General features: G+C 53.2%; 1 protein-coding gene across 1 annotated transcript; it reads left to right on the top strand.

Annotated features, from left to right (window-relative positions):
• The first annotated feature begins 443 nt into the window (after positions 1-443).
• On the top strand, positions 444-24048 carry OTUB2 (OTU deubiquitinase, ubiquitin aldehyde binding 2). Its single transcript, XM_027571072.2, has 6 exons — positions 444-633; positions 11995-12090; positions 13544-13662; positions 17238-17322; positions 17916-18110; positions 19352-24048. The coding sequence occupies exons 1-6, from the start codon at positions 631-633 to the stop codon at positions 19556-19558; spliced, it is 705 nt and encodes a 234-aa protein (XP_027426873.1). The 5' UTR covers positions 444-630; the 3' UTR covers positions 19559-24048.
• The last annotated feature ends 151 nt before the right edge of the window (positions 24049-24199 follow it).

Genomic DNA, 24199 nt, shown 5'->3' with positions numbered 1-24199 from the left:
ATTAATTGGGTGCCTGGTAACCTACTGATTCATGAGTTGGAAGTGGGTAAAACATTATTTAGAAGCTACACAAGGGCAGGCAGGTAACTTAATGTTATTGGGCACGTGTTCCCTAAGCACCCGTCCTCTGATCTTGAACAAACTATACTTACGTGGCCTTGTTTAGGAATTAATGAGAGCCAACTAATCTTTCAGAAGACCTCAATTTGCAGTTTTGGTCAAAAGCCCATCAGCCTTTACAAATGAAGACCTGTCTTTCTGGGTTGGGCTAACTCCTTTGCTAGTTAAAAGCTTTCTGTGTCTTTAAAAGGGGGCGGCACCCTGTCAAATGAACCCTAAAGCATAGGCTGAAGGCGCGTGAAGTCCCACCCACTTTCTGTGACGTCCTGTGCCCCGGCTCCTGATTGCCCGCTTCAGACGTCAATCGCGGGGCGTGTGTCTTGCTGGGACACAGTGGAGGTCTAGCTTGTGGTTTGCGGAGCGGTCGGGTGTATTCTCCGCTCGCCCCCACGCCCTCGAGGCTCCCGCCGCCCGACCCAAAGGCGGACCCAGCCAGTGGCTTCCGCGGCGCCCTCCCGCACCGGATCGCTCCTCCCTGGAGCGAGACCTGGCCCGACGGCTCCGGTCACTATGGTCAGTGGTCGTGGGGGGAAGCGGGGGAGGAGGAGCTGGAAGGGGGGCGCGGTAGGCGGGCTCGCCGCCGGGGCGCATGTGCGCTCGCGGGACGGGGGACGAGCGTCCGGCTCAGTCCCCAGCGCGGGTCCCGCGGCGTTCGGACCCCGGGGAATAGTGAGTCGGGACGGATGCTGGGGGCCCCGTCCTTCCTGGGAAGGCCCTGCAAGGCCCCGCCGTCCCCCGTGGACGCCCAGCGAAGGGGACCCAGCCCGGCCTCTAGGACCCCGGCCCCTGGCGCTCTCGTCCCCGGTGTCCCCGAGGGTGTCGCCGCGACGGCGCAAGGTAGGCGCCCTCGACGGGAACGGGAACTGGGAGACTCCAGGGCTAAGGGTCGCCCTCTTTGTTAAGTAGCCCCCCCGACCCCTCAGTGGGCAGCTCAGGGCGCCACCCACACAGGGCTCGGGCACTGGAGACCTTCCCCGCCAAGCCCCACAAGTGACCTAGGAGGTGCAGGAGTGGCCGGTCGCGGGACGTCCTCTCCATCCCGCAGATGAACAGACGGTGTGTGCATTAGGACACACATGGAGAGCCTGCCTCAAGTTATGAGGCAGGTGAATTAGGGGTCCAGGCAAAGCGAAGACTAGAGGAACCCCTGATTCAGAGCGGAAATGGCCCCAGAGACACTCTGAGGCAGGCCAAACCTGGAACTTGGGTAGGTGGGGAAACTGAGGCCCAGGTAAGGAAGGGGCTGGGAGTGATTGTGGTGGACCTGGGACTTGAACACAAGCCTCTGGATTCCCAGTCCGGTGCTCCTTGGGTTACATCAGTCCATTTTCCAGGTTGTGGGGGGAGGGGTCAGGCACTCTGCAAGGCACTGGGTGTAACGACTGTGTAAAACCCTTTAATCCTCAGCCTCCTGCTCCAGGGAGCTTGTAGAGTGTAAGGGCTGGTGGCCCCTATGGTGGCTTGGGGTCACACAGCTCCGAGTTCAGATGCCACCTCCACCCCTTGGAAACCAAGAGGCTTTGGTTGGTCTTCCCCCCACCCCCCCCCACCCCCAGCACTATTTTGTGCATCTGCTCAACAGGCGCTGCAAGGACCGGGTGAGGTGATGCCCGTGGGGCGCTTGGCCCAGGTAACTAGCTGTGGTTGTTCCTGTGATAACAGAGTCCTGGAAGTGGGTGGACACAGGTGTCTGGTTCTTCTTGGCCTCCTCCCTCCCATGTCTGCTCGGGGAGATGGTCACCCCTTCAGGATGCTGCTGGGCTGGGGCATGGGTCAAAGCATGGTCATGGCCTGTTACATTCTGAGTGTGGTGTGGGCAGCAGGTCATCCAAGTCGGGGGACCATCCTGGACAAAGCAGCCTGCTGCCGAGGCATCTAGAAACATCAGCTTCCTGCTTCTACCCAGTGCCCAAGCGTTTCCCTGGCTCGGCTGCTCCTGGAAGGGGGCCCAGGCGTTTCTGCATCTGTCACCCACCAGGGAGTGGCAGGGCCTGGGGTAATAATGGCTTTAGCCACCCCAGAGCTGGAGCCTGGCATGCCTTCTGGCCACCACTGGGAAGCTGAGAGGAGGGCAGGGACGGTGGGGGGGTGAGGACCTGAACTTTTTGTCTTTGTGCTACACAGCGAGGCCTCTGACTCCACCTTCCCCACTGCCCTGGACTCTCAAGACCGGAAGTTAGAGGGCAGATGGGGTGAGAAGCACCAAGCCCTCACCCCGTCAGGGAAGGCTTGGGGGCCTTGGAGAGGGGTGAAGTGGTTAATCCACCCAATAGGATGTCTGCCTGGGAATCACAGGGTGGGAGAGGGCTGTGCAATGTCTGTGTTCCTGTTTGTTTACCCAGCATTTATTGAGCACCTACTGTTAGCTAGGCACCATGCTATGCGGGCTCTGGGGTGATTGTTGTTTCTTCGTGGTGTGAATGGTGCTATCTGTGCGGGGGCTGTAGGGGAGAGGAATGTCCTTGGGAAATACAGCATCTTCTTTCCTCTCCCACTTCAAAGTCACTGGGCTAGGCTGGAGGGAGGGTCCCATGTAGGAGACACAAGGCCCCTTAGGAAGGCAGGGGCCGGGATGAGGTCCAGGCCTGGGGCAACCACTGGCTAGGGCTATTAAGTCATAAGTGCTCACTCAAAATGCATCAATGAGCATGCGAGGTGAACAGTAAAACCACAGGGCCTTTCAGGGCTTTACTCTTTTATTTATCAAACAAGCCCCCAGGAGGCAGGCACCCTAGTCATGCCCCATGATGGGCAGTGATGAGAAAGACGAGGGGCGTGACCTCTCTTAGGAGCTCACTGCCTGTTGGTCAAGACAGAGCTAGACACAAGCAATTCCTGAGCTCCTGATCATGGCCCCAGAGGCCTGACTGAGGGCTTTAGGAACACAGCAGAAAGCTGGTACGCTCTGAGGGTGCAGGGAGTATCAGGGAAGGCTTCACAAGGGAGTCTTTTGAATGGGGTTTTGAAGCATACATAGGAGTATTCAGGAAGGATTTGAGGAATAGTACATTCCAGGCAGGGTAGGACAGTGTGCTTAAAGGCCTGGAAACATGGTTAAGATTGGGATATTCTGGGAAAGGTCTGTGTGGATGCATGGGGCTCAGAGGAGGGAGGGGAGATGAGTCAGGAAAGTAGGAAGGGTCAGGATGTGCTAAGAAGGGCTTCACATGCTGTGCTGTGCACTTTGAGTTTTATTCTGCCGATGGGGAGGTAGCGAGAAATGTAACATACTTCGGGCAAGTACGAGGTGGTTGACTTGGATGAGCTCTCTGGCAGTGGGGTGGACACAGGGTTGGAGGTGGCCAGGCCGGGTGAGACCCGCTCATGCATTTGTTCACTCGGCCACTCAGTGCGCATTTTTGGAGCATGACTGCGTGCCAAGCACTGGGGGATCTGGTCTTGACAGGTGTGCAAAATCCCTGCCCTCGTGTTGTTGACATTCTAGTGGAGGGACAGACAGATTGCAAGGAAATGAGTGAACCTACGTGGCAGCCAATGCGCTGAAGAAATAAAGCAAGTCAAGGCGGTGGGGGGTGGGGGAGGGGCGACTTTACACAGGGCGCTCAGGGAGGACCTGTCTGAGGAGGTGATACCACCTGAGTCTGAAGAAGAGGCGCATCCACAGCAGGAATAGCATGTGCAAAGGCCCTGAGGTAGAAATGGGCATGTCTTGTTGGAAGAACTCAAAAGAGATTCACTGAGGCTGGAGCTCTGGGAGAAGAAGGTAGGCAAGGCCGGATGTTGTAGGACCTGGCAGGGTTGTCATCAAGTCTTTTCCTACGGTGAGGGGAGCCCCGGGAGGGAACTGAGGAAAGTTGTGCCCTCCTCTGGCTCACATGGGCAGCAGCCTTTGGTGGCTGCTGTGGAGGATTGTGGGAAAGAGGGGCAGGAGCGGAAGCTAGAGGTCGGTTGGGTCGATGCTGTTGCAGCCTCCTTGAGGTGGCAACTCTGGCTTGACCCAGGAGCAGAGCCGATGGAGAAGAGAGGTGTGCAAGTGGGGTCCTAGGTTTGGCCTGAGCTCTGGCTGGATGGAGGGGCCTTTCAGGGGGCCGAGACCCCTGGAGAGGAGGCAGGGGTGGAGCGAGAGAGCAGTTGGGGCACGGTAGCTGGGGGATGCTGGTCAGACATCTTTGTGGCTGCTGGCTGTTTGAGGCCAGAGCTTCAGGGAGAGGTCAGGGCCAGAAATGAAAATCGGAGGGTCCTTCAGGAGATGTGTGAGTCCAGGCATCAAATGAGAGAGTGGCTGGGGTCTGAGTTCACGGTCTCTGCAAGGCTAGCCAATAATTGTGACCCAAGAGGGATGGGAGCCCAGATGCAGGGTCTTCCCTGTTTCCTTAGCTGAACAGCACAGAAGGGGCCTATGGGGCCCCCCGAGGATGTCCACACCTAATCCCCAGAACCTGTGAATAAGGTCCCTCACATGGCAACAAGGGCCTCACAGGTGTGGTGAAGTTAGGGGTATTGAGATGGGAGAAGGCCCTGGATCACCCAGGCGGGCCCAATGATGTAATCACAAAGGTCCTTATCACAGGGGCCGGGCAGAGGTGGGGGCGGTTCAAGTGAGGAGTTGGGACAGTGGAAGGAGGGGGATCATGAACCAAGGAACGCAGGTAGCTTCTAGAAAGTGAAAAAGGTAAGGAAATGGGTTTTCCTCTGGAGCCCCCAGAAATGCAAAGTAACAAACGAGTGTTGTTTTTAAGTCACCGAGTTTGTGCTAACATGTGTTAGCCGCAACAGGAAAGTGGTTCAGGGCACTAGGTCTTCCCTTGATCTTTTGCCTCCAAACATCGTGATCACTCATCAATTAAAAAATTGATCATTCTATGCATTCATGTATTATACATCCCGTCCTAAAGTAGACAGTTCAAAGGGTGTTTCCTTCCAGCTCCAGTGGCAGCCCACTGTGGAGACCCCAGCCCCAGGCAGCAAGACCAGGGCTGGGGCCCCAGGGACCCGAGACCCCTGGAGAGGAGGCAGGGGTGGGAAGTGACAGGGACCTTCTGAGAGGAGAGGGAAGGCTGGCCAGGTTCGGAGCCCTGTCCGGGTGACCCCTGGAAGCTCTAGCCTCTACTGTGAAGGAGCCGGTAGCTTGAGGTCAGGCCACGCGGTGAGTCGTGGCTTCTGGGGCACGGGGCCTGGTTAACGAGGCTGACTCAGCCTGTGGTCAGCCGTGCCTGTGGAGCAGCCTCAGAGGGAGGTCGGGCTGGCCGCGGGCTGGCCTTGCCTGCTGGGGCCCAGGGTGGGCCTGTGAGAGGCCCACCAGCACCTCAGAGCCTGGGTTCAGGGATGTGCACAGACGCAGTAAAGGGTACGTTGAGGGGGCTCTGTAGGCAGAGGTGTGAGCCCGAGGCCTGACTGTTGAGGAGCCGCAGGAAGTGACAAGAGGACACACGTGAGGGCCAGATGGGTTCTGTTCCTGGAGGATGAGAAGGTGCAGGAAGGCACCCAGGTCTGTTGAATACATTTTTTTTTTTTTAAGTACGCGCCAAGCCCAGCATGGAGCCCAGTGTGGGGCTTGAACTCACGGCCCTGAGATCAAGACCTGAGCTGAGATCGAGTCAGATGCTTAATCAGCTAAGCCCCCCAGGTGCTTCCTGTTGAATACTTTTGATGTGCTGGGTGAGCAGGGTCCAAGTCCCTACCAGAGATTGCCTCACTGTGTGACCTCAGGCAGATGGTTGACCTCTCCATGCCTCCATGTCCATTTGTAAAACACATACTTCAAGCCTTAAATGAGATAATCTACAGCACCTGCCATAGTGAATGCCCAGCAATGGTGGTTTCATTCATTCATCAAGTGATCACTGAGCACCTGCTGGGTACCAGCTGCTGGAATGCCCCAAGGACCTGGGGTACACCGTGAACAGAAGGGACCAAGGACCCTGATCTTTTGGAGCTTTATTGTCCTACTGTCTTGCTTCTCATGAAAGCCCAGGGAGACTGAATTCAGGCCTTGAGCTGTACCTATTCCAAGAGGGGCCTACTGAGAACTCATGGGAGGGCAGGGATCTTGCTTGGGGTCACATGTCATCTCATGAGACAGGCCTTTAGGATCGGTTGGACTGAGCTGCCAGAGCCCACTCCTTTTGGCTCTGCACCTCCCTGTCCTGCAGCCTGTGTCAGCCCAGCCCATCATCTCCCAGGGGTACCTGGAAATCCTCGAACGCCAGGTACATGGGGTTCCCTTGGGCAGGGATGCAGAGCTGTGGGATCGAACTCCCCCATCACCCTGGTGGGGGGCCACTCCCTGTCCCTTCTTGGAGGCATCTTCAGAAGCTTTCAGGGCTTTGAACCAAAGTGGTTGGATGCACGGACTGGGCTGTGGGTGGAGAGCTGGGTGAGCCCGGCTTTTTGTTGGTTTGAGGCTGGTGGAGCAATGCTCGGGGCTACGGGGCCAGGTTTTTGGTCTGTAGAGAGAGGCTTTGGAGGAAAGACCAGAGAAAAATGGGGAACCTGAGTCTCCCCGCATTTGGAGGGGGTATGGCCTCGGGCTGGGATCAGCTTTGCCACAGTAGGTGCTTGGATTTCTGCCCAGGCCCTGGAGGCTGTGGGAGGAAAAGGCCAGGGAGACCGAGGCCACGCTCCCAGAGAGGACTCACACCTGCTCTGAATGCCGAGCCCACCTGCGAGTGCATGGGGCTGGGTCCCAGGATTGCTGGGGAAGAGCCAGTGATGGAAGAAGTGTCCTTTGCTCACTCTGAAATATATAGGCCTCGACTTAACCTGCTAAATGCTGTTTCCAAGCAGAGTTGCGAGCTACCTAATTAGCATATGTATCTGCAAAACAGCAATTAAAGGCTGAGATCCTTTCAGGTGTCCTGATTAGGTCTGACGGAACATTGTCAGGCCTGTGCTTTGAACATAACATCCTGGAAAATTTCAGCCACGATTAGAATATAATAAAATAACACCAATTAGAGTCAGCCAACGTCAAACCCAGAAAGCATTGTACCAGATAATGGGCCAGTATTTGAGGCTATGCCCAGGTTCTCCCTGGCATTTGAGACTCTAGTTTTTCCCCAGAGCTGTGACCAGGGCCATGCTGCTGGGGAGGGGAAAAGGGAGGGGGACGGGGACCTCCTGGACCTGACTTGGGCCATGCTGGAAAGCCCCGGGGCCCGGAGCCCCGATAAATCCACCTGTGACCACGAGGGGGCGCCGGAGCTAACCCGAGGCTCCATCACCTGTGGTGGAGGCGGACCACCGGGGAACGATTTGTCAGGAGGGGTAAATCTGAAAATAGTATCGAATGAAGCAAAATAAAAAGGTCACAATATCTGTATGCACATTTAAAACACACGCATACATAAAACAACTCTGTAGTTTTAAGAAGACCAATAGATTCCACTTAAATGAGGTCCCTGGGATAGGCAGATTCACAGAAGGTCGGATGGTGGCTGCAGGGGCTGGGGCGGGGGGAGGCGGGAATGGGGAACTAATGTTTAATGGATAGAGGGTCAGGTGGGGATGATGAAAAAGTTCTGGGGATGGAAGGTGGTGATAGTTGCACAATCATGTGTGTATTAAATGCCACGGAACTGTAAACTTAAAAGTGGTTATGGGGGTATATTTTATATATACTTTCCCTCAATAAAAAAGGTACTTATCGAAACACGTGCCACAGGCACTACCTACTGGGGGGGGGGGTGCATGGGAACAGGGATGAAGGAGAAGCCAGTGTTGACAGTGGGACTCGAACCCCGAGTATGATGAGCTCCACCCTCAGTGGCCAAGAGGTGCCCTGAACTATTCAATATTTTTCCTTTAAATTCAATAGCCTAAGGAAATTTGCCCCTCAGGCCAAGTTTATATTATGGCAAGTGGAAAATCTAGATCGGCTTTCCTGGTCCAAGGTGCGTGTCCCTTTCCCTGATCTACTGCTAATATTCTCATTTTGACCGTTGATGGCCCTTTGCTACCATCTTCAGTACTTATCCTTACATAGTTCAGAGTAATTCCTTAAACTCCTTTCCATGCCTCCATCACTATCCTCTCAGAAACGACTGAATACAACTACAGGCTCCCCCAGCCCGTTGTCTGCCTGGGTTTTGTTTGGGGCAGGCCAGGCAGAAGCAGCGTTAGATACCATTGGTAGTGCTTTTTAATCCATGTTTAGAAAGACCTGAGGGGCGCCTGGGTGGCTCAGTCGGTTAAGCATCTGCCTTCGGCTCAGGTCATGATCTCAGGGTCCTGGGATCGAGCCCCGTATCGGGCTCCCAGTTCCGCGGGAAGCCTGCTTCTCCCTCTCCCACTCCCCCTGCTTGTGTTCCCTCTCTCGCTGTCTCTGTCAAATAAAATAAAATCTTAAAAAAAAAAAAAAGACCCGAGCCAACATTTTAAGTCCTCGGCCTGTAAAAACAAGCCTTTTGTTAGTGAGGTGGGTAATGGGACTTTGGAATGAAGTGAGAGTGAGTGAGAGGGTGCCATAGGGTGGGCATGCTGGCTGTGTTGAAACATACCTGAGGGTCACCTTGCTTTTCCCTCAAAACCGCAAAAGTGGATTTTTTATTCTGAAACTTACGGGGTCCTTTATTAGCACATAGTAATAGGAGCGCAAGATGAACCGTACAGCAACAGTTGCTATGCCAGTAATGGAACTCTTCCATGATTTAGAATAGATCCAAACACGTTCACTTCTCCTAAAAATGCCAACCAAGTTAATAAAACAGGCTTTTTTTTTGGGGGGGTTGTTTTTTTTAATATATTTTTTTAAATTTTATTTATTTTTTTGAGACAGAGAATGACAAGAGAATGAGAGGGGTGAGGGTCAGAGGGAGAAGCAGACTCCCCACTAAGCAGGGAGCCCGATGCGGGACTCGATCCCGGGACTCCAGGATCATGACCTGAGCCGAAGGCAGTCGCTTAACCAACTGAGCCACCCAGGCGCCCTTTTTGGTTTTAAGTAAGCTCTGTACCCAATGGAGGCTTCGCAGCACCCGTGACCCAGAGATCAAGGTCGCGGGTGCCCCTCAAAGCTGGCTTGTTTTACATTTAAAAAGAATTGCAAATGAAAATGGAACCCTTTGGGGCTCCTGGCTGGCTCAGTCGGTAGAGCTGTGACTTGATCTCTGGGTCATGAGTTCAAGTCCCACGTTAGGTGTAAAGCTTACTTAAAGAAAATGGAACACTTTTAGGCTCCCTGCTCACTGGCCAAAAGACACTAGCAGAGTGGGAAGGAGTTAAAAGTATGTTGGAAACCAACTTTCTCGTTGGCATGATTAGAAATTTTGAAGGAAACTGACAAGAGAATAACTTTCCCTCCTGATGTCCCGATGTGTTTTAACATCATGTCCGGACATCACCTGTAAATCATCTCTTATTCCCTCTGTGATGAGTGTCCTCAGACTGGGGGACACTGCTGGAGGCACTGAGCTGGGTAAAGAGCTAGGCTGTCTGCCTGGCTGGGGCCACAGGGGCAGGAGGCTGGGACCTGGCCTGATGGTGCAGAGGCCCTAGCGTGCCCTGTACACAGTGTTCCTTTAGGGTCTAGCAGCCTTGCTCCTTGCTCCCTCAAGAGCTAGACTCTGAGCTCTGTTTGCCTAGCAGTTTGGCTTGGTAGAATTTCCAAGGGTTTCAGAGTCAGACAGATCTGCATTAAATCACCTCCTTGTCAGTGGAGTGGGTATAATTAACTGTTAGTGGGGAATTAATGAGATAATGGGGATATGTAAGCCTCTGTCCCAGAGCTTGGCACATAGTAGGTGCACAATCATGGCATCTGTTATTCTCTACATCTTGGACTTAGGATAGCAGATCATCCGACCATTTTCCACATATTGGCTTTCAGCCTCATGGTCACAGGATGGCTGTTGTAGTGCAGACATTGCATCTGCACTGAAGGCACGAAGAAGCAGGAAGGAATAGGACGTGCCATTTCTGTTCCTTTTATCCAAAACCAAAAGCCTTCCCCGAGCCCCCCAGAATACTTGTCATGGACCCAGCTGACCAGCCCTGATCACCTGGCTGCCCACACATATAAGGAAGGCTAGAAAAATCATTGAAGAGGTTAGGGTTGTCATGACTTGGCCCAGACATTTTCTACCACATTGCCTGGAGTAAGACAGGGGCCCCGTTAGTAGGGAAGAAATGGGTAGTGGCTGACGGAAAAGCAGCCCACAGTGTCTGCCCCAGCATGGTTATTTCACAACTCCTGATGGTTCCTCTGCCCCTGTCTGAGCTGAAGGGAGGAAGGAGCCTGAGGCTAACTTAATTTTGCAAAGAATGTGGGTATGGAATGGAAGCTTCCAGAAATAAAACCCAGAGTCTCTTCCCCCACCCACCAAGCATTTGCATGCCCTGTTCCCTTTTAGAAAGCCTTTTCCTCCTGTTCTTCTTGGGACAACACATTCATCCTTCTCCACTCAGGTTTTCCTCTGGGAAGTTGGTCTGACCACCACCACCCCAATCCAGGAGAGGGCATGTTTGAGGCCACCAGAAAGGGAGAAAAGGAATGAAGTGTGAATTCAAGGGAGATCCCAAGCCTGACTTGGATGAGGTGGGGCAAGCCAGAAGGCTTCATGGAGGCAGTGGCTTTTATTCGTTTAACAAACCTCTCATCCCCAGCTCTGTTCCAGGCCCTGTGATGGGCCCTGGGGCATCAGGTAAATGGAAGGTCCCGGGTAGTGTGACAAGCTGTCCTGTGCCAAGGGAAGCCTGTGTAGCTCTGGAGACCTTGATGGCAGGGAGCATCCAGGCCGCCAGAAATGTCCCTTCCCAGTCAAAGCAGCTCATTGTCAGAAGTTTTGAGTCTGTCCAGTGTGGAGATGGGTAGCCCCAGAAGTCACTCACAGCTCGTTGTATGATCCTGTGGCGCAGCTCTCTGCTTCCAGTGCTGAGCTCTGGCAAAATCTAATCATCAAAAATCCAGACATTTTTTCCAGGTGGAAAGGGGCTTGTAAGCCTTCAGCCCTATGGGGTTGAGGTCATTGTCAAGTCCGTGAGGAGGCAGAGAGGTTGCCCAGGAAAGGCCCGTGTGGTAGGAGGCATAAAGTAAAAGTGGTGAGCTCTGACAACACCTCTGTCCAAAATGATGGTAATAAATGGATGGAAAACTGGATTTCCAGTCACGAAAATCCCAAATAACATCAAGCGTACAGCTGTGCGGGTCCCCTTGGGTTATATGCAAGCACCAGGGCCACTTCTCTTAAACTAAATGACATGTGACTTTAATACCAATTCCTCGTACATTATTTTCACGCTGGAATCAGAGCTGCTCTAGGGATGGGTTGGAGGCAGGGGTGCATCTGCCACTTCTCCAGGCAGAGTCTGGGCGGGAACAGCTTGAGGCAGAGAGGAGGCTGGCAGGGAGTTGGCTACTAGAACAGAGACATCTCCTGCACTTTCCCTGGCCCGAAGCCGCCTCTTGCCATTACCGGCTCCCTGTGGATTTCTCCTCTGCCCTCCAGAGCCCTGCCTCTGGGACAGGAAGCTGATCTCTGGGTTGGAATTGACCTGGACTCCAGCTGGGCTGCAGTATGGACTTCCGCCGGTAGGTGGTGCGTCTGCCGGATGTTCCAACCTCTATTTCCCCTTGTTACACAATGCTTGGTGCAGGCTGGATGTTCAGGAATTGGTGGCGAATAAAAGAATGAATGAGTGAGACAGGAAGGACAGGAGACAAGGAGACACCTCATACTCCAGCATGAAGGCTCACTAGGTTCAAGGGGTTATACTCTAAAATGAATCCATTCAGAAGGTACAGGATGACACCCCTACATGATGGGGCCGACCCTGGCTCCCTGTCCAGGGAACTGACGTCCAAGATAACTGGGAATGTGCCTTTTGTGGGAAGGTACCATTCCCTATGTCATGGATCTACTTGGTCGAAACCTGTCAGTTGCTTTGAAATTGTCACAGCTCTGCTTTTTCTTGCAGAGTGAAACATCTTTCAACCTAATATCAGAAAAATGTGACATTCTATCAATTCTTCGGGATCATCCTGAAAACAGGATTTACCAGAGGAAAATCCAGGTGAGACAGGTTTGCAGGGGGAGAGGATCTTAGAGCTAATGCGCTGGAGCTGGGATTGGAGTCAAAGGTGCCATTCTGAAAGAACAGCTTCGCATTGGGGCCAGGCTCCAGGGCAAATTAAAGGGCTCCCAGAATATTTTGATGTTGGGCATTTGCCTCTGAGAAATTTTTTAGTTGCTATATATATATATCAATTTAAAAACATTTTTTTAAAGCTAGGTGCTATCCTAAGTGCTTTATTTACTCACCGAGACCTCATTACAGTGTTGCAAAGTCAGTACTTTTATTATCCACATTTTACGGCTGAGGAAACCGAGGCATAGATACTAAATGGCAGGCCCACAGTCCTACAGCTAGTGAGTGGACAAGCTGGGATTTGGACCAGGAAGCCTGATCTCATAAGCTGCATCCATAACCACAGTACTAGGGCATCTCTCAGCGGGGAATGGCCACTCCAGCTGGGCTTTGCAAAAAGGGGAGTTTACCAGAAGGATGCAGGGACAGCTCACAGAACCAGGGCAGGAGGAGGAGCCTGGGCTCTCTATCTCTCGGGCAGCATGCCTCTGCTTCTCTCTGCTCATTGGCAGGACTGTCTCCTGCAGCCCCAGGGAACACTTCCTGGGGCAGGAGCACAGGCTAGGCCGCAGGGATTCATGTACCCTGCAACACTCTCAGGAGATGAGATGGGGTTCCCAAGGAGCATGACCTTCACTGCTGCCATGGCTGAGATGGGCCCCATTAGTTCCAAGCTGTCTGTCTCAATGCTGTGATAGGAGCAGGGACCCCCCCCCCCCCACCGACGCCTTGAAGGCCATGCTTTGCTTTCAAAACTCTGACTGTAGCCCCATGAGGCAGCCAGGGAGACTCGAGCGCATTTCAGAGGGAAACTGGCAGCTAAGAGCAGAGCTGGAGGTGAGTGGCCTGGGGAGGGCCACACCTTTTGAGAAATGTTTGAAGGACTGGCCAGACCACTTAGTTATGTCTGAGGAGGTCTTTCCTACCAACTCTGCAAACTCCTGGCCCGCTGCTCAGCCACACCCCACCTCACCCCTCAAGGCCTCTGCTCACCCATGCCTCCCCTGTACCATGCACACCACTTCTGCTCCTCTCAGTGCTATTCCTCCAGAAGCCTTCTTAGACTTCTGATGCCAGTGCTCCAAGCCCCCCCCGCCCCGTGCTTCTCCTGTCCTGTTATTAGTTATGTAACGATCCGTTTCCCCAGACTGTGGGCTGCCTGAGGGTGGACCATGACCCGTTCATCACTCGGTGCCTGCCACAGGACAGGCTCAGCACGGTTTTACGTTTGTATGATGAAGGGTAGCTGGGAGACTGTGAAGGCTCTGAGAGGAGGCAGCAGATGTTACCTGGGGGAGGTGGGGCCCTGGCTCCCACAGGACATGACACGAGGGGTGATGGTAGTGCAGATGTCCACATTTCCTTTTCTGCCCCACAGGAACTCAGCAAAAGGTTCACCGCGATCCGCAAGACCAAGGGGGATGGGAACTGCTTCTACCGGGCCTTGGGCTATTCCTACCTGGAGTCCCTGCTGGGGAAGAGCAGGGAGGTCCTCAAGTGAGTGGGTGCCAGGGACCACTGGGTGGGCCCGGGGGCCTGGGGTTTCCCTAACAGGGTTTCCTAGGCATGAGCTTGCCAAACCTGAAGAGTGAGCTGCCGTGGTGGGGGTGGGGGCAGCCAGGCAGTCTGGGATGGAACCAGTGACCCCATGGGTGCTGGCACTCTGGCTTGAGCTGCCTAGCTGGGTTGCATTGGTTGCCTTTTTGAAGACTCACTCCAAGAAAATGAAGCTTTGCCCATTCTGAATAATTTCGGCCACCCCTGTTCTTGCCTGTGTGTAACCAGGCATCTCCCTAGTCAGGCCTGGGTCTTGACCTGATGCTGAGGAGGGTCTCTGTCCAGCAGATGCTCCCTAGAGCGACCCTTTAGGCCTTTGTGTCTAGGCTTTGGTCAGGGCTTCTCTTGCGTCACCATTTGCTCAAACTGCCTGGATCTTGTTGAGTGTGGTCCCGATTCAGAATGGTCTAGGTCAGGCTTCTGTTTCTCCCCAACTCCTGGGAGACACTCCCGCTGCTGGGTCTCAAAACACACTCGGAGCAGCAAGGAGCTAAGAGACCTGCTTCTTGATCTTGGAGCTCTCACTGCCCTGAGGGGATGTGATGAGGCCCCCCCCCAACATTACAGGGTGGTTAGTAGCATGCCTCACATCTACCCGCTAGATGCCTGGAGCACCTTCCTCCCCAAGTCATGGCATCAAAAATGTCTCCAGACTCCATCAGGTACCTCTTCGGTTGGGGAACAAGTCAACCCTGGCTGAGAATGGCTAGGTTAAGACCATCATCTCCTGTTCAAAATATAGATTCCCTCAAAAGGGATCAAAATTAGGCTAGGTGTTCCTTATTTGGAACGAGTCATTCCTGAACAACAAACTGACAGAGTCCCTTTTGATGGAGAGTCCCCTATCTCCTTCCCCATCTCCCCATAGCTCTGTAGGGTAGAGACCGTGCAGTCCAGTGCAGGGCTTTTCCCCGCTGCTACTCGTGTCCCTCAGAGTTGTGCCATGCCAAGGTCCAGGGCTCTGAAGCCAGACCTCACTCTTGCTTAGTTGCTGACTTTGGGCAACTAACTCCACCTCTCTGAGCCTCGGTTTCCACATCAGTTGAAGGTGGGTAATTCTGCATACTCAGGGTGCTGTTGTGAGGACTCAGCAAGGTGATGCTCACAAAGCCCACCCCATGTATGTCTGTACCAGCCCTGCATGCTGTTTAGCTTCACCCCTGCACTCCTTCCAGGGCACCCTCCCTCCCTGCAGTCATCACCAACACACAGGACACCAACATACAGACCCTGTTGTAGGCCATGGGGATGCAGCAGAGAACAAGAGCACAACTCCCTGCCTGTGGAGCAGGCAGGCTAGAGGGCAAAGGCTGTATGTGATGTGTCCAATGGCAAGAAGTGTAGGAAAAAACTAGACGGGGAAGGTAGCCAAGTTGTCCAGGACAGGGGCAGGAGGCGGGGGACAGGGGGGTGGGGGGTGGTGCTGAAGTTTTAAGTAGGGGTTGGAGCTAAGGGGGGGGTGCCTCATGGGCCTCTATAAAGACCCTGAATTTCCGCCTGAATGAGATGGAGCCCCTGAGGGTCTGAGCAGAGCACTGCCTGGCCTGCTGGCCGCTATCCACAGGACAGAGTGGGAGGGCACAGCAGGGGCATGCTGGGGCGAGCGGGGGGAGGAGAGGATAACGGCAGCATGAGCAGGTGGAGGGGATGGGTTAGATTCCAGATTCCTGTAGAGGTGGCATCAACAGGACTCGCTCATGGCTGGGTATGGTGCGCAAGCCGAGGGGAGTCCAGGATGACTGCCCAGTGTGTTGCCAGAGCGTTCTCCGGATGGAAAAGCCACTTGTTGCAGGCGGGGGGCTGGGGAAGATTAGGAGCTCCATTTTGGTGATACTGAGTCCAAAATATCTGTGAGCCTTTCAGCAGGGGTGCCCACCAGGCAGTGGGATGTACAAGGGTGGTGGTACTCCATCTTATAGTCAAGTGCCCCGAGCCTCAGGAAGGTTACGAGCCTTGCCCAAAGTCACACTAAAGCTGGCGTGAAGCAGCAAGAGTGTCGCCCAAGTCCCAATGCCGCCCCCGGTCCCCCCACTCACCTTGTCGGGTGGGAGTCCCAGCCTGGTGTTGGCTGGGCCTGCGAGGCGCTCATCAGTGCTGGGTACAGGGCGTCAGCAGTCATTGGTGAGCAGTCAGTGTGGAGATGCAGCTGATGTTCAGGAGGGCCAGGGAGGAAAAGGGGGGCCCAAAGCCCGAGAGCAGCTGAACAGCACAGCGTGTTCCCCACAGCTGTGGCCAGCACAGACCTCCCCTTCCTGGTTTAAATGTTACACACACGCACACACCCCCCTCACCGCCCCCTCCCCCACAACGAGGCACCTGAGCCTCCCCCTCGAGCCTCTAGACCCTGTGAAAAGCCCCTTGCTGTCCCACTGGGAATTTAGCCTCCCTTCCCAGGGGACGGAATACAGCTCAGCCAGTGCCAGCTGCCCCCCACCCAACTTGGTCCTCCTTGCACAGGCTGCTACCCTCCCCCCACGGGCCAGTCGCTGTTTCTGTAGCTCATCTCTGCTGCTGGGGCTCCTCGCCATGCCCCCCGAGCTCCAGGTCTCAGGAGGGGGCCATACTGTGAGGGGCCTGCAGTGGGAGCAGAGACGGAGGGGCCGGCACTGGCAGAGCAAGCGCCACTGCACCGGTTTAAAGGGTGGCCGGTGCTGACGAAGTCTTCACGGCTGTGGGGCAGGGGGGTCTGACTGGTGGTGGTATAACACTTTCGGGGTATAAATACTTTCAGGACTAGTTTCCAAGCCACCGTCATGGGGTCACTGAGCAGGGAGCAGGGAAGAGATAAACATCCCACAGCCCAGTCACATCTCCACCACCACACACGACAGACAGACATAGCCTCAAGGGCAGAGACAATTAGGAAACTGAGTTCTGGATATTTATCTTTGTGTTGGAGTATAGTTCAGGTGGTGGCTATGTTTAATACCCAGCTGGTCAAATCTTGAAAACTGAACAATTAGCTCCTGTGAGTAGGTACAGGCCGCTGGTTGATGGGACAGGGTGCTAAGGAGTGACATGCAAATGGGGAGTGGCCCTGGGGTGGGAGGGAGGCTGCGAAGGGAGAGGAGGTTGGGGAGCTAGGCTGGGGTCCTCCCTTAGATGTTCGTGCTGAGGAGCTGTGTCCTGAGGGAGAAGGCTGTGCTGGGTCACTCCGGAGGTCCCCGTGAAGGGACTGGGAGCACGGGAAGGTTGGGCATGGCCCTGGCCAGAGATGGTGGTCATATGGCAAGAACCATGGGGACAGGAAGGAGGGACAGAGTTCAGAAACCTTTGAAAGGTAGAATCAACATGTCTGGGAGTAGGTGGTGACTACCTCAGTCTCCTAATCTGTGAAATGGGTGTTACACCCCCTTCCTGGGATTGTATACACTGGGGAGGACAGAAGTCAGTCACCTGTTAGTGACACAACCCTCCTCAGTTGTTGGGGGCAGTGGGTGAGAGCATGAGGACACTGACTGTACAGCAGTGCTCCATCAGCATTTCCCCATGAGCCATCAGTCTACCTCCTTTAGGTTCAAAGAACGTGTCCTGCAGACCCCAAATGACCTTCTGGCTGCTGGTTTTGAGGAGCACAAGTTCCGAAACTTCTTTAATGCTGTAAGTTAACCTGGGCAGGACAGCTGAGGGTCCAGGTCCTTCCATGCTGGCAGAGCAGGCAGGAATGGGCACTGGCCGGAGCCCCCTCACAGCCCATGGCTCTGTGGTTATGTCCTTGCTCCTCCCATCTGGGGAAGGACAGTTGCTTCCTGTGTGTGGGGACAAGGAGCCCAGGGCCCTGCCCTCCCACAGGGAAGAGGCACCTCCTTTGGGGCAGTAGCTCTCAGGCTGGAAACATTCCCCCAGCCTCCTTCAGATGTCCCCTCTCCACCCTACAACCCTGATCCCCTTAGTGAAGGGGGCGTGGGGTTGGAGGATTCAGTTCTGAATCTATAGATAAGAATCCCAATAACCACAGTGATGGGAGGAAACCCAACTGCCGTTCCCTAGACAGGACTCTGGGCTAAGGTATGCATTGCAGAGCATTTCTAACCCTCTACTTAGCTTGGTCCCAGATTGACTTATTTTGGTAACTCAATTTGAGGATTTCAAAATGGAAATACACATGGTGGGGGAGGGTCCTGTGGAAAGAGTCCCATGGGGGAGGGTAGGTCTTGCCTGTGCCCCCCGACTGACAGCCCAGCGGGGTGCAGTTTTACAGTGTGGTAGAGCTGGTAGAGAAGGACGGGTCAGTGTCCAGCCTGCTGAAGGTGTTCAACGACCAGAGCGCCTCGGACCAAATCGTGCAGTTTTTGCGCCTGCTCACCTCAGCCTTCATCAAGAACCGCGCGGAATTCTTCCGACACTTCATTGATGAGGAGATGGACATCAAGGACTTCTGTACTCATGTAGGTCCTCAGGGTCTCAAGCTTTGGGGACTTAGCCCCCAGCCCTGGGACCTGCTGTGTAATACCCAGCTCCTGGGACTGTACACACCGGGGAGGACAGGGCAGTCAGCATGTGGACCATGGGGAAGTGCCGTGAAAGCCCCTCTCCCCTCGGGAGACTTGAGTGCCATCATCCCTAGCCAGGGGACTTGATGTCACACCTGCATTTGTAATTTGAAGATTAGCAAGCCAGAAACAGATCCTACTTGAGCTGCCTACTGAACGTGTGGCTCTGGGCAAGTACTTCCCCCATCCAGGCTTCTGATTTCCCATCTGAGAAATGAGGGCCTTGGACTAGACTGTTTACAAAATCGCAGAGTAGCAGGGGCGCCTGGGTGGCTCAGTCGGTTAAGCGTCTGCCTTCGGCTCAGGTCATGATGCCAGGGTCCTGGGATCGAGCCCCGCATCAGGCTCCCTGCTCAGCAGGGAGCCTGCTTCTCCCTCTCCCACTCTCCCTGCTTGTGTTCTCTCTCTCACTGTGTCTCTGTCAAATAAATCTTAAAAAAAAAAAAAAAAAAAAAAAAAGTTGCAGAGTAGCAGCCCCAGAGTCACATTTGTCCTTAGATGTGTTTTATGATGTATGGTATTTATCTGAAACAGAGTTGCCAACATTTAAACCCTGGGCAGCGTTCTTGACTCTGTGGATTTCTCTCGGAAGACCCAGCAGACCCAGCTCCCAGGGCCTTATTCCTGCATGGCCACAATCAGCAGGAGCGGAGTGGTGGCCGCCCTAGTTATGTGGGACACCCTTGCCAGCCTACCACCATCTCTGCCTCTCTCGGTTGCCTCTTCAACATTCAGACTCACTCGCTTAGCCCTAATGTGAAATCCCTTCATGACAGTCCTCATCCGCTCTGAGATTCTTTGGTTCTGTGCATTAACAGGCCCAAGCTCAAAAATTCTGCCCACCCCCGCCCTGATTCTTGAAAGTAGTGTTCTCACATACCACTAGAGTCTGGAATCAGAAAGATCTAGATTCAAGCCTTGCAGTTCTAGTGGGTTTCTGGCTGCTCTTCCTCACGGGGCTTGTTTCCTCCTCTAGAAACCGGGATGGCAGTACCTACCTGATGAGCTATTGTGAAGATTATTTCCCAGCATAGATCCTTTGACCCAGGGCCGTGAAAGCCAGGGCTGGACTTCATTTGTCTTCTGCCAGGCCTCCTTCCTAAACTGGGTTTGTTTTTTCATTCTGGCCTTTGCAGGAAGTGGAGCCCATGGCCATGGAGTGTGACCACATCCAGATCACAGCCCTGTCTCAGGCACTGAACATCGCCCTGCAGGTGGAGTATGTGGATGAGATGGACACGGCCCTGAACCACCACGTGTTCCCCGAGGCTGCCACCCCTTCCGTTTACCTGCTCTATAAAACATCCCACTACAACATCCTTTATGCAGCCGATAAACATTGATTAATTTTAGGCCATGCAGTGGAGCCTGTCACCTAACGGGACTGCATTCTAAATGGAACATTCTGGCTTTTCAATTTTTTAAGCAACTTAAACTATAGTTAGAAAATGTACAGCCTTTTGGGCAAAGTCACTGGGAAGGAGGCCTACCCATTATGGACTGTGGTAACTTAGTGATATTGTTAGTATTTATTTTCATGGAGGATCAAATGCTTTCTAACTCAGGGCTACAAAGCCAGAGAAAGAGTTAGAAAGCCAACTGCTCCCAGTTCCCTGAGACCCTGGGCAGGTCACCTCCCCTCTCTGGGCCCATTTCTTCATCTAGAGAAGATTCCTGCCAGTGCTGACATTCTGTTGTCATATAAAAAATAGGGCCCTCTGGTTTCCTTTCTGTGCCTCTCTGCTGGGGAGGAAAAGCTCAAGGTCAGAGGTCTTCAGTGACTTCCCAGTTCTACAAAAATAGAATCCAGTCCAATGAGCTGTTAGACTGGACTTTGGTAGATGGCTGACGGAAGCACTGGCCAGTTGGCCAATGTGAGGGCTTCAGCGTGGTTCCAAACATTCACCATGGGAGTGTTTTCTTACCCTAAGCTAAAGAGGAAAAAGAGACTTTTATGCCAAAGTCTAAAAAGGGGCCTTCAGCATAAAGCTTGGGTTGTTGTGGCCCTCTCTCCCTCTCTCAGGGCCAGACCTGCTTGCCTTTGGCAGGCGCTTCAGGATTCTGCTGCTAGCCCCACCTGAACAGAGGCTCAAGAAAGGCTGGGGTCTGGGACCAGGAAGCTATCTCTCCATCCCCAACACAGCCTAGAATGAGAATCTAGGTAATCCTCCAGGTGGAGACAACAGTACATGCAGCCAGACTCCAGCTGCGCAGGGCAGACAAATTTTGCAAGGTGGTGTGTGGCTTCTTTCCCGTTTCCCCCTTCTGCTCGGTTTTGTGGGCTGGCAGGAAGTTAGGTGGGAAAGAACAGAGACAAGCCCAGGAAACCGGCAGCAAGGGAGATCTCTGTTGCAAAAACTGCTTAGAAGTCAAGAGCCCTGGCTGGCAGCCTCCTCGTTCATCCACCTGGCCATGCCCCTTCGTAACCTTGTCACCTTGCTGCCCCCAGGACCTTGAAGAGCCTTGGTTATCTCGGGTACTGCTAGCAAGCTCTCTTCCTCTGTGGGAGGAAATGGAGACTGTAGAAGTGTGGAACTGCCCATGGGTGACTTCCCTAACCCAAGGCGTTTTCTCACAGGTTCCATTCTGTGGGGATTTATGAGCATCCACCCTGCAGGTCAGCTGCCAGCCAGGCTGTGTACAGGGACTGGGCAGCAGATTGCTGAGGCCTTGTATACAAACAGCAGATTTGTATCATTCTTCTGCCTTTGTGAAGACAGACGTTAGGGTGCTTTAATGCCAGGCAGGGACCCAGATTCCCCTACTGCTCTCAGCTGGAGCTTAAACCCAAGGGCTCATACGAAGTGATCATGTCACTTTTCCACAGGAATGTAAACCTGACCTTGATCTCTGAACTGGTGATGTCCCACCCTGCTCTGGGTAGGAGTGCTAGGATCTGTGACAAATATACTGGAAGAAGAGAGGAAATGTTATGTGACTTGTGACTATCTCAAACCAAAGGGTATGAACACAGCACTGGGCTGAATGCCCGTGGCCACTCCGAGGGGCTGCAGGATGGCCTGCGCCTCCGGCTGGGCTCTCACACACGCATAAGCGGCAGCTGCCACTTCTTGGCATGTCCACAAAAGCAGAGATTTCGCTTTGGCAGCCTGGCTGGAGAAATTCCCTCTCAGGCTTCCCATGCTGTGCTTCCAGGTCTGAGAGCCCACCAGTGCTCATATGGGACCCTCTTCCAAGGACAGATCCTATCAGTTTAGAATCAGAATGCCACAGACAGGCAAATTATTCTCATGTTCTTACAATGTGCTTCCCCCTTTCCTCCACAAAACCACTGGTCCATTCCATGCTCTCTGCCTTCTCATCTGCCCTCAGATGGTCTGAGAGCAAGCACCAATGCCGAAAAGGGAGTGGCAGACTTCAGGAACTTGTTTAAATCCAGCCATCTGGGGAGGTTAACTTTGCTTATCTATGGCAGCCAATTATGCTGGCATTCACACTTCCTGGATAATTCTCTACCCACCTCACCAAGCCATCTCTGTCCAGACCAAAAGGGGGCAGGAGAGTTGCTTTGACAGTCTGTCTTTATAACTGCATATTTATTATTTTCCTTCCAAAGGGAACTTTATAAATGGGAATGTTTAGCAACAAAAAGAACAAACTGTCCTTGCTTTTGACTGGGTTCCTATTTTATGCACAAAGGGGTTCTGGAGCCAGACCCGCCTGGGTCTGAATCCTCCCTTTTCACTTACTAGCTCTTGACCAAGAACTTCACCTCTGAGCCCTAATTCCCATATCAGTGAAATGAAGACAATACCTATGCAGCACAAGGTCACTGGTTAAAGTGGAATAAGAGTATGTATGAGATCTGACAGCCAGTGCTCTACAAGCGAGGAAGCAGCAGAACATTTGCTGCAATGTGGGCAAACACCTCTTTGGCAGGGACTCTGGCTTCCCAAATGGGGAAGTGTCAGGCGCCATTAGACAAGTCTAAGAACCATTCTCACACTGTGCAAAATGGGGGCAGGAGCTGTGGCTCAGTGAGCAGCTGCCCAGGGTTGGGGCGGGGGGGGGCGGGGTGTGTGGGCAGGCCCTACAGCTTCTCCCGGCAGTTGGTGGAAACATTTTCCTAGCATTAAAATGGTTTCCATGACAACTTTTATCCTGGTTTCTTAGTATGTGGTATCTGACATGCACTAAAGATCAACATTCTCCCATAGGGCTATGTGTCTGAGTTGATTAGCAGGAGAGAGCGGGTTCTCCTTTAATGGAAGATCCATATACTCAGCAAGTTCTGCCCTTGGGCTGGAGATGCCAAGAAACTACAGGATTCACCAAAGCTTTACGTCATCAAGTCAAAGAACAGAACTGCCTGGGATGCTAACCTTATCTTTTAAAACCGACTCCCCTTAACATACTACCCCACAAAAAAAATAAATAAAAAATAAGAGCATTTGCTGTTAAGGGACAGGGCAACATGTCAACAGACATCGGTGGGTCTGTTTGGCCTGTGACCAGTAGCCTCAGGCCTCTCAAGACTCAGGTGCCACCAAGTCTCCTTAGGGCTGCTCAAACCACCACTGTATCATGTGGATAATGGTGAGTCCCTTGCCATCCTCCACCAACTGTCACCCAAGAACTGATCTCACAGACTAGGATTATTTTCTACTGCATTCTCCTCTCTGGGTCACTGGTGACCCTGGGGAGACATTCCTTAACAACACTGCTGTCCTTTTAAGACTGAAGCAGTTTTCTGAACATGCCCACAAGGAAATACCCACGGTTTTAATCCCAGGTCTGCCATTCGGCCGCTCTGTGCTCTGAGCAAGTTTAAACCACTCAGTGTCGCCTTCTCAACTACGAAAAGGTATTAAGACTTGCATCTCAGATGCTTGTTAGAAACCAAATGATAGGGATGCCTGGGTGGCTCAGTTGGTTAAGGGTCTGCCTCTGGCTCAGGTCATGATCCCAGGGTCCCGGCATTGAGTCCCGCATCGGGCTCCCTGCTCGGCAGGGAGCCTTCTTCACCCTCTGCCTGCCCCTCCCTCTACTTGTACTCTCTAACAAATAATTAAAATCTTAAAAAAGAAAACCAAATGATAAAGTAGATGAAAGTGCCTAACAGTGCTTGGTACAGCACTCAAGGACACCTGACTCTGAGTTTAGTCCAGCTGTCCTACTGTAGTTACCCAGAGGGGCTGAGGGAACACTGCTGCCATCCTGCCAACCTGTCAACCGTGAAACCGAGGGGACATGTGTTTAGAAGTCCAGACGTAGCTGTGAATAAATCTATGCTTCTCTGGCAATTGTGGCTCCTCACCTAGACTAACCTAGAGAAAGCTGGGGGGGTGGGGCACACACACTAAGAAGTCACTGGTTCCCTCAGCACCTATTAACATCATGCCCTGGCCTAAGCCAAGGGCTGCAAGGCATAATAAAGCAGCCTATGCTGTCAAGGAGCTTAAAAGAGACAATACGGTGTGCCTGGGCCAAGTGCTACTGAGAGGGTAAGCACGGCTACTATGGACACTGCCCTCCTGGGGGCTCAGGGACCTAGAGAACACATAGCCATGCTCAAGGATGGGGAAAAAGGCAAGCAGGTGGAGGGAAAAGCTTGTATAAAGGCTCAGGACAAGAGAAAGGGCGCGTGGGACTGTGGGCAACAACCACTTCAGGACAGAGGAGGGGAGGGGAGACAAGGCTGGAGGGCCTCAGAATGCCAGACTCTGCATACCTGTTACTGGCTTCCCCACAAATGGCTGTGATGTTAAGGAAGCCTGTGTTTTCTTGGAACCCAAGGATGGCAACCTCTTCCCTGCCCATCCTGCAGTGTAGCTCAGATAAGAGAATGTGAATGGTAGAGAGCTAAAGAGCTATTAGGGTTCTGCTGTGGAGAAAAGCAGGAACACAAGCTAAGACTACTGCTCCATCCACACTATCCAATGGGATGAAACACACCCCACATGCATCCTGCAACCAGAGGATTAGGACAGCTATATTCTGGCTAAAAACTCAGGATAACATGC

Source organism: Zalophus californianus, chromosome 6, assembly GCF_009762305.2.
Source record: "Zalophus californianus isolate mZalCal1 chromosome 6, mZalCal1.pri.v2, whole genome shotgun sequence".
Lineage (NCBI taxonomy): Eukaryota > Metazoa > Chordata > Mammalia > Carnivora > Otariidae > Zalophus > Zalophus californianus.
The sequence above is the reverse complement of the archived record's forward strand: the minus strand, read 5'-3'. Positions and strand labels throughout refer to the sequence as shown.